The sequence below is a fragment of the Acomys minous genome (assembly GCF_964271855.1).
Source record: "Acomys minous genome assembly, chromosome: 3".
NCBI classification, from domain to species: domain Eukaryota; kingdom Metazoa; phylum Chordata; class Mammalia; order Rodentia; family Muridae; genus Acomys; species Acomys minous.
This window is the reverse complement of record NC_140485.1, coordinates 131,150,821-131,168,273: the sequence shown is the minus strand read 5'-3', so window position 1 is coordinate 131,168,273 and position 17,453 is coordinate 131,150,821. Positions and strand designations below refer to the sequence as shown.

Below are 17,453 nucleotides of genomic sequence, written 5' to 3'. Positions count from 1 at the left end.
CATTAGGCTTGGCTTGGTCTAGGCTTTCTGCTCCTCCCTGACACGCCCTTCCCCTGCTGCTCGCACCTGTTCACCCTCCAGGTCAGTTTTGTCCTTTCCCAAAGCCCCACCAGCCCCCAAGCCTTTCCTAACCCCTTATGCTAGCTCTTCAAGGCTTGCCTGCTTCCTAGTCATGCCACTTTCTCAGTTTCAAAGTTCCAAGTTAACCTGGCCATGCTCGCTGCCACTCTATAAAGAGATGCCCCTGCTGCAGAGAGAGAGAGAGAAAGGGGGGGGGGGTGGAGAAAGAGAAAGCAGAGGAGCTGGGCTAGGAGAGATTTAAGCCTCCAGGACTTTGGACTGAGTAGGGGCTGGTACCAGCAAGCGACCTGAGAGAGATGACCTATCTCTGTCACATGCCTTTCTGCTTTCACCGCAGGAGTGATGGTTTGACTGCACGGGTTGTTTCTCATAGCCCTACCTTCAGTTGCACAGTTTGCACCGTCACAAACACATGTAGGCAAAGCCCTGGGTGCTGCCTTGGGTTTTTACCTTCTTCCACTTGAGGGTGGTCAGTGCTGTCTTTCAGGTCTTCATCCACCCAGGGGCGAGCGCGAGGCTCCTCCTTTCTCTCCAGGCTTCTATCAGCATTTTTAAAGACCCACACAATCAAGATACAGACAACTGCTACCAAGGCTGGAGTGAGGAGAAACATGGTCTGAAGTCTGACCCGGAAGGTGTGCACACCCCCCACACTCGCATTTATGCAAACAGATGGAAGCAGGGAATTCTGGGAGTAGAAGCAGAATGAGGGAGGTGTGTCAGGGAAGGGGCAAAGTACAAACTCTCATACGCCATGAGGACTTTGCAAAGGAGCAAAGGTCATGGTCCAGTGCACATGGGTTTGGTCCTGCTCTGATGCATGCATTTTTAAAACCATGCACTGGATCAATATATTTTCAGACATTAATCACCATAGAGTGTGCTGCGCACTGTAATGTGCTAGATTGCTGCCCATGGTAAAAAAGGCATCTGACCTTTCTCTTATTTAAATTTTCTCTGAGGCTATTGTCAACCTGTCTTAAGCTAGGAACTACCTGAGAGCTTGTTTTTTGTTTTTGTTTTGTTTTGTTTTAAAGCAGATTTATAAACATAGATTCTGATATCCTGAAAGAGGCTGTCAAAGTGCATTCTCAGCAGCACATGTATGAGTCACTCCCCTGAGGTTGTAAGAAAGGCTCATGTTTTATATTAGAGGGGGGAAAAAAAACCCTGTAATCTGGAAAAAGTGATGCAAAAAGTTTAAAATGACTACATCTAAACTTGAGATTTTTTTTTGTCTTAGTTTTTATCTTCGCTTATGTCTTTGTTGTTCAGGCTGTCATAACAAAAATGTCATTGACTGAGTGACTTAAATAACAGAACTGCGTGTCTCACAGTTCTAGAGATTGGGATGCCTGTGGCCCAGGCGCCAGCGTGTTTTGTCCCTCCTGGCTTGTATTGTTCTCACAACTTGGGGGTGGGGGAGGGGGTGGGGGTGGGAGAAGAAAAGGGGGAGAAAGAGAACCGCACTGAAAGCTTACCGTATGCTTCCTACGTATTCCACATGCTAAATCACACACAGTGCACAGAACCTCGTGCCATAGAGCCCACTATTAACACCCATTTTCACTCATATGAATGAGGCACAAATAGGTCAAATAACATGCCTGAAGGCCCGTAGAAGATAAATGGACCATAAATGGCCTCCGTATATTTGCCTAAAAGGAGCCCATGCTGTGTAGTTCTGCAGCGTGGACTAGAACTCTTGGTCCAGAGCCAGCAGTGTTGAGCCTGCCTGCGTCACAGTGGGAGGCGGGGGCAAGGCTTTTCCGTGCAGGTGTAGGAGGCATTGGTACCTGTCTTCCCATGCTCAGTGCTCAGCTCTGGGGAGGAGGTTAGGGGGAGCAGGGTGGGGTTCAGAAAAGACTTTTAAAATATGCACAACGCAGGGACAAGAAGCCTAGCAACTGTATCGGCAGCAGTGTGGGCACAGCAGAGAGCGGAGACCAACCAAGGCTTCATGAAGGAAGACACTGGGACTCAAGGCTTGAAACCCAGCCAAATTCCTGCTCCTGTGCACCTGCAGGTCTCAGAGAAGGGGGAGGCGGGGCGTCTTCCCTGCTATCCATCCTCAGCCCTGTGAATTCCTCCAATTTTCATCTGAGCTGGGCCCAGTGAGCTTCACAGGTCCCTAAACCTAAGACCTCAGTGGCCAAGCCTCTGGCTTCTGAGAGTGTCACTATAGGACAAAGCTTCAGGTCACCACCGTAATGCATGCTTATGCGGGAACAATGTGGTCTCCCTTGAGAAATAGAGCCTATGGCAAAGGGTCAAAGAACTCCATGTGGCTGATCTGGGGGAGGCCCAGATGGGCCCTCTCTACTCTCAAGACCCTCCTAAGGTGGCGGCAAAGTTCCTTGCATTGTGGCGAACCCCCAACCATATAATCATTTTCTTTGCTACTTCCTAATGGTAACTTTGCTACTGTTCTGAGTCACAATGTAAACATCTGTGCTTTCCCATGGTCTTAGGTGACCCCTGTGAAATGGTTATTTGACGTCCCGCCAGGGGGTCACGACCCACAGGTTGAGAACCACTCCAGCTATAAAAGCTCCTGGTCTGTTTAGTTTCTTTACTATGTCCGTATATAGTAAAGAAAAGGGGGAAAGTGTTGAGGGAAGCTACAGGAGGAGCCATTAGATGTCTCCACACCATTGCTCTTGATCATAGAGTCATCAGTTTTAATCTATTATTTGAGGACCTGCAGCCACCTTGCACACTGGCACCAGGCACTGGATTAGTCTAGAAGACACCCCCTCCTCCAGACAAATAGGATGCTGAAGTTAAACCCAAGACATCTGTCTGTGTTCCTGCTTCCTAAAGTCCCCAGTGTGTGTTTACAGAGCGTAATGGAGGCTGCCAGGGGGATTGAGGGAGACACCAGAGTGGAGGCCAGTTACTGTGATGGCAATTATTCAAGGAAAAATTGGAAGTAGGGGTAGGGGTGGGGGGATGGGGGTAAGGGGTGGGCTGAACTCGGAGATCTGATCTCAGATCAACTATGAAGTCAGGGAGACACAAGGATCCCACCCGAGGATAGGTCTCTACCCAGCACTCACTGGGTTGCAGCACGCCTACACTCATCGAGTCTGTGTGCCAGTGTCGGGCAAGTCTTCCTCTGTTTGCTAATATTATCCCATTGAATCTGCAGGATGAGACATTATAAATGAAACTCCAGTCTCCAGAAAGAGAACAGAGACTGAAGATCTATGTGTCATTGGCTACACAGAGGAACAGGTTAGACCAGGGGGTCTCCATGTAAGACCTTAGCCTAACAGCAGCAGCCCCTGAGGGCTTTTAGAGATGCTGATTTCAGGCCCATCCTATGCCTACTGATGCAAACACCTGAGGGCAGGGTTCAGCAGTCTGGTTTCCATGAGCCCTCAGCCCTCCAGTTGACTCTAGTGCCTGGGAAAGACTAGACTAAAGACACTCAATCCTGACTTTGCCTGAAATTTGGATACTCTAAGCCAAAGCCCCCACACCATGCAGAGAGACAGAGCATCCTACAGTTAAGTGGTAACTGTGTTTCAACCGCCCACAGTATCTTACAGAGAACAAAATACCATAAACATCGATTCAGGGTGTAAAGAATGAAAATTGGTTGTCTCAGTTTATATTAAGATGATGTTGGTCACAAAATCAGGTACCAATAAAGGCTGTGGGTGACGAAGCAGATGGTGCCTTTTCCTATAGCAGTCCCATGTTCCTAGGAATGCTTAGAATTCAGATCACGGACAACAGGAATGTTGGGGGGCAGCTGCCTCACCAGTGCCAGATGTGACAGTGACAGACACTGAGGATTACACAGTGCAACTGAAGGTCACACCTTCCTTCTCTAAGCAAACCTCACATTCAAATCTATACTTGGTCTGCCTCCTTATGTCCCCCATAGGAGAAAGGTGTGAGATCTCACAGGCTTGATGTATTTTTTTTAACCCAGTGGGCATCTAACCCATCTAAGCCATCTAAGCGGTGAGTGCCAGTTCTGGGAGCCTCCAGGGACAGACTCCTGGCCATAAACAGCTCTCACATAAGAAGCATAGGAGAAGTTATGGGTCTCAGAGAGCTGGGGACAGTGGCAGCATGTATCCATCCATCATGATCCTAAGAAAATAATTCTGAGACTGGAGGAGTCCCTTAGGGAGTTCCCTCACCGGAGCACCAGCCAAGATGTGCTTCTCAGAGTACAAGCTGGGCCCCCATGAAAAGTCATGGCAATACTCTGATCTCTGTGTTACGTCATCATTTGAAACCAATACTTTTCTATGAAAGAGCTCAGCCACAGACAACATGGCAAGGCAAAGGAGACAGCAGCTTTTCTTGGTGAGTTCTAACAACCATTTCTGACAATATCAGCTAGCTGGTGCTGTCCTGAGCATTTGCCCTGGTGAGCCTGGCTTTATCTATGCAAAATTATATAAAGCTCCCATTTCCCTTCCACTGTCCCATTGTCTTGCCGGGCCATTTTCCCACCCGCCCATGCTCACAGCACATCAAAGGAGGGGCCTGTGTGGCTCTCAAGGTCTGACAGCACCTGTGTCAGCCTACAGTTGACTTTCACCAGTAATAAAACCAACACTTTGGTTTGCACTGTGTAACTTCTGGGTCTGGGTCTGAATTCCAAGAAGCAGACAAAGGGACACACTTACTGCCTTTCTTTTGCAGAAGAAGTAGAACCTCGAAAGATGGACAGCATCCTTGTGTGTCTTCATCACAGACCACCATGCTTCCACAGGACACTGATGGTGTAAGTAGCATCATCCAGAAGGTCCCAGTGTACAAGCTCCTGACCCGTGCGTTAGTGTTCCGTGGAGGAATGCCTTAGGAAGGGAGCTTCCGTGTGCTGGGCAAACAAATGTTCACCTTTGTAAAATAATCAGACAGGCTTCCACGTGTTAATCACTCTTCACTCCTATTGGTGTTTTATATAAACTTAAAGAAAAACCCCTTCCCTCATTTGATAAGATGGCAACCAATGGAGAGAGGGGGGGAGAGAGAGAGAGAAAGAGAGAGAGAGAGAGAGAGAGAGAGAGAGAGAGAGAGAGATTGGCCTCTGCGTCAAATAGAACAGAGACAGGTGGGAATTGTTAACAAGGGAGATGCTTGGGGTCAGTGGATAGAGAGTTACTATGGAGACATCAAGACTAGAGGGATTCTTGCTTGGCATGCATAACAGGCGTTCAGCAGCAGATGGGCCTGGGTGATGAGATACTGAGAATGAGGTAAGATCAGTTTGGTTAGTTATTGACACTGGAGAATTTTTAACGAAACTGACTCAGCAAGATTGTTTCCAAAACTGGACTAAACCGGATGATGATGATGGAGCCCAGGTATAGACCTGGTCAAGAAGCCTGTATCATTTGTTGGAGGTGAGTTTGGTCTGGAAGTTTCTGCTGGTGTACATGTCCATCAACAAGTGACATTGTCCCCACAGGACACAGTTACTGAGCGGCTTGTACTCGCCTGCATGAGTGAGTCTCCTTGGGCCAAGAAGAACCCTCAAAAGGTAGTTGGGCTAGAACCCTCTTGACAGCAGCCTGGCCAACAAAGATTCATTGTGCAGAGTGAACCCCAGCAGGAACGGCCGGTGACCTCATCCGTGAGAGCGGGACCTGACGCAGCAGGAGAAGGGACGTCAGAGCCACACTGCTCACGTTCTGGGCAAATGGTTTGGCCAGAACACCTGGCCAAGGCACACATTATTATTTTTTTTAAATGTCAAAGTAACAGAATAAATTAGAAGCTAAACATTTCATAAAACCGACTGCATAGAAATACAAACCACTGTCTGTGGCCACACTTACCTCCCTGAGCACGGCCAACCTCAGAAGCTGGGCTGGTAGGACCTGGTTAGTATATGGCTGAATGGGAGATATTCAAAGCATCTACTTGTAAAAATAGTAAATGTAAAATTTCAAAACAAACCATAACAGTTATGATAAATATAACAGGGAGAAAATGTTTCATATATTTAAAATTGCTACAGGTAGAATGGGCAAAAATCTTCATCAGCTGGACTATGATCTAAAACATAAAGACTATAAAAAATTACAACATTAAACCAAACCACTCAACTGATAAATGAACAAATGAGTTGAACAATTTTCAAAAGAAGCACAGATGGCCTTGAACCGATTTCACCACCAGAAGGATACAAATGAAACTATGCTGAGACGCCACCATCCCAGGCACAGAAGGTATCCTCTAGGCGAGAAAATCTGTAAGGAGTGGTTGGGGGGAACGTGCGCAATGCCAACCCGCGTACATAGTTTGTGAGATGTGTGTTAATCCAGCCACTGTAGAACTGAATGTGGAAATTCCTCAGTAAAACTAAGATGAAACTACCCTATGATCCAAACACACCATTCCCGTGGCCCCCTGAAGGGAATTTAAGCCAGTCCACAGCAGAGATGTCCACATAGGTGTGTTCACTGTGATGCTATCTATGAGAGCTCAGGCATGGGACCAAACTGGATGCCCACAACAGATGGTAGATGATAGATAGATGGATGGATGGATAGATAGATAGAAAGATGATAGATGGATAGATAGATGGCAACATATAAACATTATGTAGCTTCACTCACTTATAAAGAGAAACAAAAAAAAATTTGTTATTTTGCCCGAATATGGCTGGAACTCAAGATCACTATGAGAAATAAGCCAGATTCAGAAAGATAAACATCACATTTCATGTGTAAAATCTATATTTCTCTTTAAAAGGCGAGAGAGCATGACATTGAAGGGAGACTATTGGCGGGGAGGAGCAGTGGGAGAGTAGAAAGGGCACAAGAAAGGGTGATGGGGTAAATAGCAATCTACGATGACCAACGGCACACAAATCTGAAATCTCATAATGGATCCACTGTTCTGTTTTCTCCTCTATGCTGTTCTCTGGAATAGTTTGGTGGGATTTGACAACATTGGGTATTTCTTTGAAAGACTCTTTGCTGCTCTTTCAGTCTCGTTGGTCATAAAAAAAAGTCTGTTTAAGTTATTTGGAGCACTGGTGTGGTGGGAGTGTGAAATGCCCTCAATGGGCTCCATCACTTGGTTGGCACTCTTCTGTAAAGTGATGGGACCTTTAGGACACAGGGACTACGTAGAGAAAGTGAGTGACAGGCTTTCCGGATTATAGCCTGGTCCCATTCTCATCCTCCATCCTTAGCGCTCTGCTTCCCGGCTGCCATAGCTGCAAGCCACACCCTCTGCCATACCTACTTCTCCACGGCGGACTGTACCACTCACACTGTGAGCCCAAAGGAATGCTTCCTCCTTTATGTTGCTTCCTTCATGTACTTTGTCACAGCCAAGAGAGAGGACTATCATATAAGCCTGCAGCACAGTATGAAAATATAAAACATACTGTCTGAGGGTAAAACCACCACAAGCAAAGCGACTTGTGGAGGAGAGGGGTTTATTCATCTTATACCCCCACACTGTAGCCCATTGTTGAAGGAAGTTGGGACAGGAACCCGCACAGGAATGGAGCATGCAGGTACGAGCTGATGCAGAGACCACGGAGGCTGCTGCTTACTTGCTTCCTCCTAGTGGCTCGCTCACCCTGCTTTCTTATAGAACCCAGGGATAGCCCCACCCACAATGGGCTGCACTATCCCTGTTGACCACTAATTAAGAAAATGCCATACAGGCTTGTCCACAGCCTGGTCTTAGAGGCTTTTAATGATTTAAAAAAAAAAAAAAAGATGCCAGGCAACAGATCTTAAGTGGAGAGGTTTATTAAATGACCATGGAAGAGGAGGAAAGGGGGGAGGGGTACCCCAAAGAGAGACAGAGAGACAGAGACAGCAAGAGAGGAAGAAAGGAAGAGGGAGGAAGAGAATAAAATGTGAGAGAGGTAAGAAGGGAGTAGGAGGTACGAGGGAGGGGTGAGGTGGGCAGAGCCACCCCCAGTGGCAGGTAGGCAGTGACATCACAGGTACGCAGACTGGGGCCCAAATCCTAACAGAGGCACCCTCCTTTCTGATGACTCCAGCTTCTGTCAAGTTAACTTAAACTAGCCAGTACACATGCCATCTACATAAATATCAGAAAGAGCACAGAAAAATGCAGGCCTTGTATAAATAATATAAAAATTACTAAACTCTGAGTAATGCAAGGCTTTAAGTGGTCTATTTATATTTCTCAATAGTTTCATAGTTTCAACAAATATATGTAATATTTCTATAGCATTTAAAGGCTGAAAATACATTTCCAGTAAAAATTCCTAGCCAAGTGTGATGGCACTTGCCTTTGATCCCAGCACTCAGGAAGGCAGAGGCAGGAAGATTGCTGTGAGTTTGAGGCCAGCCTGGGCTACAAAGGGCTTCCAGGACAGCCAGAGCTACACAGAGAAACCCTGTCTCAAAAACAAACAAACAAACAAACAAACAAACACATGTACAGAAGGTGCTGGTGAGATAGCTCAGCAGCTAAGGGTGCTTGCTGCTCTTGCAGAGAATCTGGGGTTCAGTTCCTGGCACCTACATGGGGCTCACAACTACCTTAAGCTCCAGTTCCAGAGTGTCTGGTGATCTTTTCTTACCTACTTGGACACCTACAAATTCACATGAGTACATATACCCAAATAAATAATAAAATCCAGGCATGTACACATGAATGAGTAAGAAATATATACTGCATTATATATTTTGCTATATAACATAACATATTGTTATATAATTATAAATTAATCATATAATAAATACATTAAATAATTAATACTATATACGTATTGTATTATATATACAACGCTATATCTTACTACCCCTCTGACAGTTCTCATTGTATAGAACAAAAAGAAAATGTCTGCCCCAGCTGCACAGCACATGTCTCACAAGCAAGGCTCATTTTTAATACCATCTCTTCCATCCTGCCTCCTGACACAACCCAGTTCCACAATAGTGCTGAGCCAGGACTGGTGTTCCACTATAAGGTAAGAGGTGGAGCATGTCCTGTTACTCCTGCAGGAGCCTACACAGTCAGAGATGGCCTTCGCAGTATAGGCCACCTGTCAAGATAAATGCTGTGGCAGCATTGACATAATTATATTTTTATTAAAATACTATTATTTAATATTAATTGACAAACTCAAAATAAACCTTAGATTTTTACTGAAAGGCGCTGTTTTCTCTTGGAGCAACACTGCCACCTCCTGGCAACATATGGAACTATATGAGTACTTGGACACCTTTTGTTCCTGGCTAAAAATCTGTCAAGAAGGGCAACCAGATCACACATAGGATCATAGTAAGGTGATATTGAGTCTGGGGACTTAAATGAGGACCTGAAATAAAAGAGAGGAGGTGGTGAAGCTTGCTGGACCCTGTACCAACAGTGGCTGTATTGCCACCAACCAGCCTGCTGGGCCTTGGGTAGTAGAAAACCCGCCAACATCACATCCTCCAGAGGCATCTCACATGCCTGTTATGAATTACCGAAGAGCCTCAGGCTCAGACCTAGACAGCCTTGAGGGCCATCCCATTCTTAGACATCCCTCAAAGATGGGCTGAGGCTGAGCGGAATGGCATCCCCATGCCCAATCCTGCTTCTCCCTCTCCTGATCCCAAGAGGTGGCCTTGATCAGTGCCTGTGCCCTAAGGCATACCTCAGAGTCGAGAACAGGCCTCTTCCTCTGGAGCTGACACCCACAGGGAGCCACAAGGAGGCAAGCAAAGCAACGCGTGCTTTGACAATAAGCACAGTCGGTCCTCCCCTGTCAGCACAGTCAGTCCTCCCCTGCCAGCACAGTCGGTCCTCCCTGCCAGCACAGTCGGTCCTCCCTGCCAGCACAGTCTTCCCCTGCCACGCCTTCTGCATCTTCTCCTTCAACCAACCAGATTTGAAATATCTGGGGAAAACTGTTCCCGTTGTGATCTTGTACAGCCTTTCCCTAAACAACACAATCATTGAGGCAACTGTTTATATAGCATTTGCATTGAATTGGGGATGATAAGTCATCTAGACGGTTAAAAGCACACACGGGGAGGTGTGTAGGCTATGTGACAATAGCGCACCATTCACATGAGGAACTTAGACAATCTTGATTCTTAGTAGCCACGAGGGAATTTCTTGGAATACACCCGCCTCCAGGATACTGAAGGACAATCCTTCTAGGTATAGTAACTAGGGGAGGTTGATAAGCTCCGGTGGGGCGTGGATAGGATGCTCAGGAATGTCACTGTGAGGGCATCACTGTGAGACTGAGAACTAAATAATAGAAGGCGTCAAAGAGAGCAATGACCAATGCTGCCAGAGTGTCAGGCACTGGAACAAACCTGCCCGGGGTCAGTGTGAGAGGGGGTCCTATTGCAGCCCGGGCTTTCACTAACGGCGCTTGCAAACTGTGGGGAAGAGATGGATTTTATTCTAACTGGGCTGGAGGACTTTAAGTACTATGAAACTAGGTCTAATTTAGCTTTTAAAAAAATTGTCCGTGGTTAGAGGCGGTGGTGCAAGCCTTTAGTCCCACATAGGTGGATTTCTGAGTTCCAGACTAGCCTCATCTACATAGTGAGTGCTTGTCTCAGGGAGAGAGAAAAGGAGAGGGGGAGAAGGAGGACATCGCACACACACACACACACACACACACACACACACACAGAGAGAGAGAGAGAGAGAGAGAGAGAGAGAGAGAGAGAGAGAGAGAGAGAGAGAGAGAATGCTGTTGCTGGGGGAACTAATAGAAGGAAAGTAAGAGCTAAAGGCAGGGATGCAGAGGTGGCTCAGTAAGTGCTTGCACAAGCGCCTGAGTTTGGATCCCTAGCACCACATAAAAAGCTGGACACACGGCAGTTATTTGTAGCCCCAGAAACATCAAGACACTGCAAATCCCTGGCAGCAAGAAACTCAATAGGGCACCAAATGTCAACACACACACACACACACACACACACACACACACACACACACACATTTATATGTTCTCTCTCTCTCTCTCTCTCTCTCTCTCTCTCTCTCTCTCTCTCTCTCTCTCTCACACACACACACACACACACACACACACACACACACACACACACCTCAACTGCACCACAAGATGGCAGGAGAGGGCCACTGCAGCTTCAATGACTGGCGCTCCTGTGGTTCTCCAGGAAATTAAAATGGGAGGATGGCATCAAAGCCTTAAGGGCATAGAAACAAGACTGAAGGTAGACAAAGCTGGATGAATCATGAAAGGTTCGCGCCAAGCCCTTGTTAACACCGGATCTACAAAACACATGTCCAAGCAGAAAGAAAGACCAGCCCTCAGTGCGTACCTAGAGGGCTTCCTGCAAAGCACAGGTCCTTAGTGCCACAGTGCCACAGCATCTGCATTGGTTATTTGTCTCTTTGCTGTGATAAATACCCCCTGCAAAAGCAGCTTAAGGAAAGGAAGGTCTACATGGACTCAGCCCATCACAGCAGGGAGCAGCCACCTGCATCCACAGCCAGGACACAAAGTGTGATGATGCTGTTTTCTCTTTTTTTTTATTTCATAAGCTGAGACGCTAGCCTACTGAGTGGTGCCAGCGACAATTAAGACACTTCTTCCCACGTGAGTTAAGTCAAGCTAGACAATCTGTACCAGGCTAATGTGCTCTAGATAATCCTTCCTCCCTGTGCCAGGAACTGTGTCTCCTAGGTGATGCTAGGTCTTGTCAAGTTGCTGATTGGCATTTACCAGCACTGAGTGCCGCAGAATGACCTTCTGTAGTGTTTCAAGTGCTAGGTGCCAGTCACAATCTCTTCCCTTCCTCCTTGTCATTTGTCAGAGAGGCTGCCTGTCCCATTTATTTACCAGCAATGGTGAACTCGTAAGCCCCGCCCCCCAACCCTGGCCCATCAAAAGAAAGGCCTGAGAGATCTTTCTCTCTCTCTCTCTTTCTCTCTCTCTCTCTCTCTCTCTCTCTCTCCCTCCCTCCCTCCCTCCCTCCCTGTCTCTCTCTCTTAAAGGTTTTTCTGAGGCAGGGTTTCTCTGTGTAACAGTCCTGGCTGTCCTGGACCAGCCTGGCCTCGAACTTCAGAGCGATCCGCCTGCCTCCCGAGTGGAGATCTTATTTCTTATCTTCAGGGAATGGTGACAGAGCAAGGTGACTCAAAGGCTGTCATTACTCAGACACCAGAGGAACACAATTAAATCCTAGGAGAGGATGCTCAGCGAGTTGGGTAGAACTGCCTTTTAGCCAAGATGTCTCAGGCTTATCCTTAGCTGTTTAATAGAGCGTTAACAGCGATCACCAGCACTCTGCAGTAAAACACGGAATAACAGAGCAACGCTAAAAGGAGGGTATTCCTGGGAGAGCGGAAGGTGTGGGGCTGAGGTGGATTATAGGGAACTGGTGTTGCCAACCCATGAGTCTATTTCTTCATGTGGATTTGGTTAGAGAATTGATTTTTTAAAAAAAAGAAGGAAGAAAGAAAGAAAAGGAAATAAAAAGTGAGGCCAGGTGGTGGTGCACGCCTTTAATCCCAGCACTCGAGAGGTGGAGGCAGGTGGATCTCTGTAAATTCGAGGCCAGCCTGGTCTACAAAGTGAGTCCAGGAGAGCCAAGGCTTCACAGAGAAACCCTGTCTCATAAAACCAACCAACCAACCAACCAACCAACCAAAAGAGAGGGAGGGAGGGAGAGAGGGAGGGAGGGAGGGAGGGAGAGAGAGAGAGAGAGAGAGAGAGAGAGAGAGAATTTATGTTATGGACCTACCTTTTTGTTTCCCTTTTGCTGGAATATCATAGAAATCAAAGCTCTATTTGGGAGCTGAATCTCATATTCGATGTGGAAAAGGCCTGATTGAAGGGACAAGGCCAGTTGCAGACAGGTTAGTGAAGAACACACAGAGGTGGCTTCAGCGTGTGGCATAAACTCCAGGAGTTCAGACTGAAATGCAGGCTCATCCCGTCCGACGCTCATCTTCTGAATGACAGCTCTCCTGAGGAAGAATTACAGGTAAAGCTGTTGCCACAGACTCCTGCAGTATTGTAATTAGGCAGCTTGCCAACAGCCTAGACCAAAGCCAGAGCTTAATTTTGGATTTCTGCAGCACAAATTACTTAAGGAGGTTTGAGAATACTAAGGGATTAGCTAATTCCCCAGTATTGTCCCCCGCCCCCCAACTATCCTAGCTTATAGGCAAGAAGAGAATTCTCATTGGTAATTAATAGCCTACAAAGCCAATGTCTATATGTTTTAAAAAAAAAGATTGGGTCTTGCTGCATATGGCCTCAAAGCCATAAACCTCCCACCTAAGCCTCCTGAGTACTGAAAGTGCATGTGTGTGCTACTACTTACTAGAGATAAGAAGGAGGAAATGGATGGTCACAGATCCCAGCAAGCAGAGCCACAGACCCTCAGGGTTCCTCAGGGAGCCACAACTCCCAGTTTTCTGCATAACAAGTAGCTTTCACCAGATCTAAAATATTAACCAGACCTTTTGATCCCCAGATCAAAATGCTTCCTACTGAGTTATGTGTCAAAACCCTGATTCTTACTTAACAATCTCCAGGCTGCTTGACCTTGGACAAATCACTGGGCCTCTTTGCCTTGGTTGCTTATTTGTCAACTTGATACAAGCTAGAGTGCTGCAATAGAGAAGATGCCACCATCTGATTGGCCTGCAGGCAAGTCTGTAGGTCATTTTCGTGATTAATGATTGATGTAGGAAGGCCTAGCCCACTGTGGGTGGTGCCATCCCTTAGCAGGCGGTCCTAAAGAATGTTAAGAAAGCAGGAGGCAGAGCAAGCTGTAAGGAAGAAGATAGTAAGCAGTGTTTTTATGTGTCCTCTGCTTCAGTTTCCTGTTTCCAGGTTCCTGCCCTGACTTCCCTCCAAGATGGAGCTATAAGATGAAATAACACCCTCACCACACCTGCTTTCCCCTACTCCCCTGCCCCCACTGCCCAACTGGTGCTTTTGGCAATGGGGTTTTATTACAGCACCAGAAACCCTAAAACACTTTCCAATGGCCTTTTATTATCTATAAAGTGAAGATGACAAAACCTTGTCCCTCTCCCTGCCTCAAAGAGTAGCTGTGAAATTCAGGAGCTGTAAGTGAAGCCTTGGGAACGAGTAGGTGTGTTACAAAGGGAAGGCAGCATTAGACCATCCACTATGTAGGTAGGACTTTATTATACTGGGTGAGCTTTTCTCTCCAAGGGTGGGACTTCCTCTTTGTGGGTGGGACTTCCTCTCTGTAGGTAGCACTTCCTTTCTGAGGGTGGAACATCTCTGTGGGTGGGACTTCCTTCCTGTGGATGGGACTTCTTCTCTGTAGGTGTGACTTTCTTTCTGTGGGTGGGTTTTTTTTCATAGATAATGAACAAGAGAATGGTTATCAGCACAGTAACAACCCCAATACCTGGTATCATCTTTCTGCACTTTTATTTGTATGTCACCATAACCAAACACCTGACAGAAGCAACTTAAGGGAAAAAGGATTCATTTGGTTCACAGTTTCAGTTGACTGTGACAGGGGAAGGCATGGTGGATGAAGTCACTGACTCTGTGATCCTGAGAGCGTGTAGCATGTCCTGTACCTGATCTTACTAGATCAGGAAGCAGGATGGGATAGAAAGTAGATATTATCTCCCACAAACCATTTCAGCTAGCTAAGTGACAGTCTCAAAGGTTCTACAACCTTCCAAAACAGAGTCACAAGCTGGCAAGCTGGGGGCCCAGTAGTTAGAAATGTGAGGCTCCCAGGGGGACATTTCATATCCAAACCAACACAAAGTATGGCAGTACCTCCCTTTTTCTCCTTCCAATCAGCGTCTGTTCTTCTCTAGTGTCTGTCAGGGGATATGTAAGAGCACCCCACACACCACTGTTGCTGTTGCTTCTCCTTCTAACGAGACTGGCATCTTAGCCTAAAATGCAAGAGAAAAGACAGCTACTGGAAGGTTAATACTATCTTCCTCCAGCTTAAGTTCCCTTCCCAGGAAATAGTTTGAGCTGGCTTTCACTTTCAAAGCATGGCGTAAGCATGATTGTACCTGCTGCTGTAGGCATTCAGCAAATATTCAGTAAATGAATAGACGAACAAACATACTTGACTAACAATATTCAGCAGTGAAACCTTACATTTTTTCCTTGAAACTCCAGTAAATTGCACAGCCAACTCTTCTTTTTCTGATTTCCCTGCAGGGACTCTTGAGGCGTCTCTTTGTATTCCAAGAATAGCTGGAAGACCGTAGCCACACAAGCTTAGAGAAACATTAATATTTTTATTTGTATACTTTGGCTTCTGTTGCAAAGAAAGAGATCTGTTGGTTTGTTTTGTTTTGTTTTGTTTTTTTAAATGAAATTGGGCTTCCTCAAAGAATACTATTTTTGTTTCCACACTTGTGCAGATGATAAGGACAACCTTGGGACAGTTGCCAAACAAGACTCTGGGATGTCTCTGCTCAGAGCCTGCTCTGATTCCTCCCTTCCCTTTCAGGTCTGTAAGACGCAAGTCCCAAGTGGATCCTAAAGATGAAGTGTCAAGTGTAGCCATGAGAGAAGTATTACACTATGGGACAACTACTTTCCATTTCAAATTAATACAGACACGGTCACTGTTGCTGTGATGGATCACCACAACCAAAAGCAAACTGGGGAGGAAAGGGTTAACTTGGCTTCTTCTTCCATAGCACTGTTCATGGTCATAATGGGTATTGGGCTTCTGACCCAGGACAAGCAACTGGGGTGCAATTTTAACCAAAGCAGACCTAGCCTTCAGGTTCTCCCAGCATCCCTCAGTCCTTAGCAGTTACAGAGCATGGCTGGTATACCCCATCCTCTACCCTGAACTCTCCAGGCCAGCGGTCGGGTGGTGCCTTCCCCTCCTTGAGGCTTTTCAGTATATAATCCAGATATTTTGGTTCCCTGCTCTCTCTTTTTGAATTTTCCCTCTGTCTCTCTTTGCTTTCTAGCACTGCTTTCTCTCTGCCCTCTTCCTTTCTGTCTTCCCCTGTGTTGTGACTCCCCTGGTCCCTTTCCTTGGCACTGGTGAAACCACCTGGAGCTACCCCCCAATAAACCTGCATTTATGTACTCTAACTTGGCTTGCATTCGCTCATTTCATCAGATGGAAGAATGCTTATCGGTAGGAACTTTAATGGGGCAGGAACCTGGAGATAGGAGCTGATGCAGAGGCCATGGAAGAGCGTAGCTTACTGGCTTGCTCCTCATGCTTTGCTCAGCTTGTTTCTTATAAAACCCAGAGCCACCAGCCCAGAAGTGGTCCCATCCACAGTGGGCTGGGCCCTCCCACATGATCACGAATAAAGAAAATGCATCACAGCTAGCTCTTACAAAGGCATTTTTCTCAATTGAGGTTCCCTCCTTTCAAATGACTTCAGCTCATGTCAAGCTGACATAAAACTAGCCAGGACAGACAGACACCAGAGCACATGTCTGGTGGTGGAAATAATAGCAGGGGAACATAACATTAGGTCAGATCAACACTGTTGACAAGGGCTCACAGACCAGGTTCCCCATCTAAGACTGGAAGTCACACTTCAACAGCACTAAGTGCTTGGCTGGCTGAACCAGAACACAAAAAAGGCCCATAGCTAGTGTTCCCACCATGAGTGTTTGCCAGATCTCCCTGTGCTGGCTGTGGAGGAGGGAATTTGCATGCTCAGAAGCCTGGATAGTGTGATGCTGTGAAATGTATATTTGGTCCTGCTTCCTGGCATCCAACTTCTTAAACCCTTGGAATCTTCCATAGTGCCTTTCCATGCTAAGGAGTGGAGTGATGGCTAGCAACTGCTGAGTAGAATGGAAAACAACAACAACAGCAACCTATGTCTGCAAATGGTATCTGACACAAGGAAGAGGAGGTCCAAATGCTGCATCAAGGGATGGCAGACCAAGAGAGTTGTGAGTGCTTAACAACAAAGAAGAAAATGCTAGCCTTGATGGAGGAGCCTCCAGGCTCTACGGAGTTTTCCTCTACCATTTTTTTAGGCCATTTAAAAATAGTACAACCCCACTCCAGTCACATTTCAGACTGGGCTCAGGCGATCACATACCAATGGCTTTTCCCCCCAATGTATATGTGTGCATGCATGCATTTACATGTTCTTGGGAATGCGTGTGTGTGTGTGTGTGTGTGTGTGTGTGCAGGGCTGTGACAGCCAGTAGATAACCTCAGGCATCATCCCCAGGAAGGCCACCATCCTCCTTTGAGACAGAATCACTGGCTTAGGCTAGGCAGGCTGGCCAGCCAGCTTCAGGACTCCTTCTGTCCCCCTGCCTCAGTGCTGGCATTACAAGTACCTAGCACCCAACATTTTATGTTGCAAGGACCAAACTAATGATATGTTCTGCATGTTCCATAACTAATGCCATGTTCTGTATGTTCTGTAACTAATGCTATGGTCTGTATGTTCTGTGAGAACTTGTCTTC

General features: G+C 46.6%; 1 protein-coding gene across 4 annotated transcripts in view; it reads right to left on the bottom strand.

Moving 5' to 3' along the window:
- The window catches only part of IYD (iodotyrosine deiodinase), a 141,428-nt gene extending 140,675 nt beyond the window's left edge, over positions 1-753 (bottom strand). Inside the window, exon 1 of one of the 4 annotated variants that reach the window (XM_084777826.1) lies at positions 532-753. In XM_084777826.1, the coding sequence (XP_084633952.1) occupies positions 532-694 (163 nt within the window). In that variant the 5' untranslated portion in view covers positions 695-753. The remainder of the gene's footprint in view (positions 1-531) is intronic. The other 3 variants (XM_084777828.1, XM_084777829.1, XM_084777827.1) reach the window with 3 other exon arrangements.
- Positions 754-17,453: the final 16,700 nt, after the last annotated feature.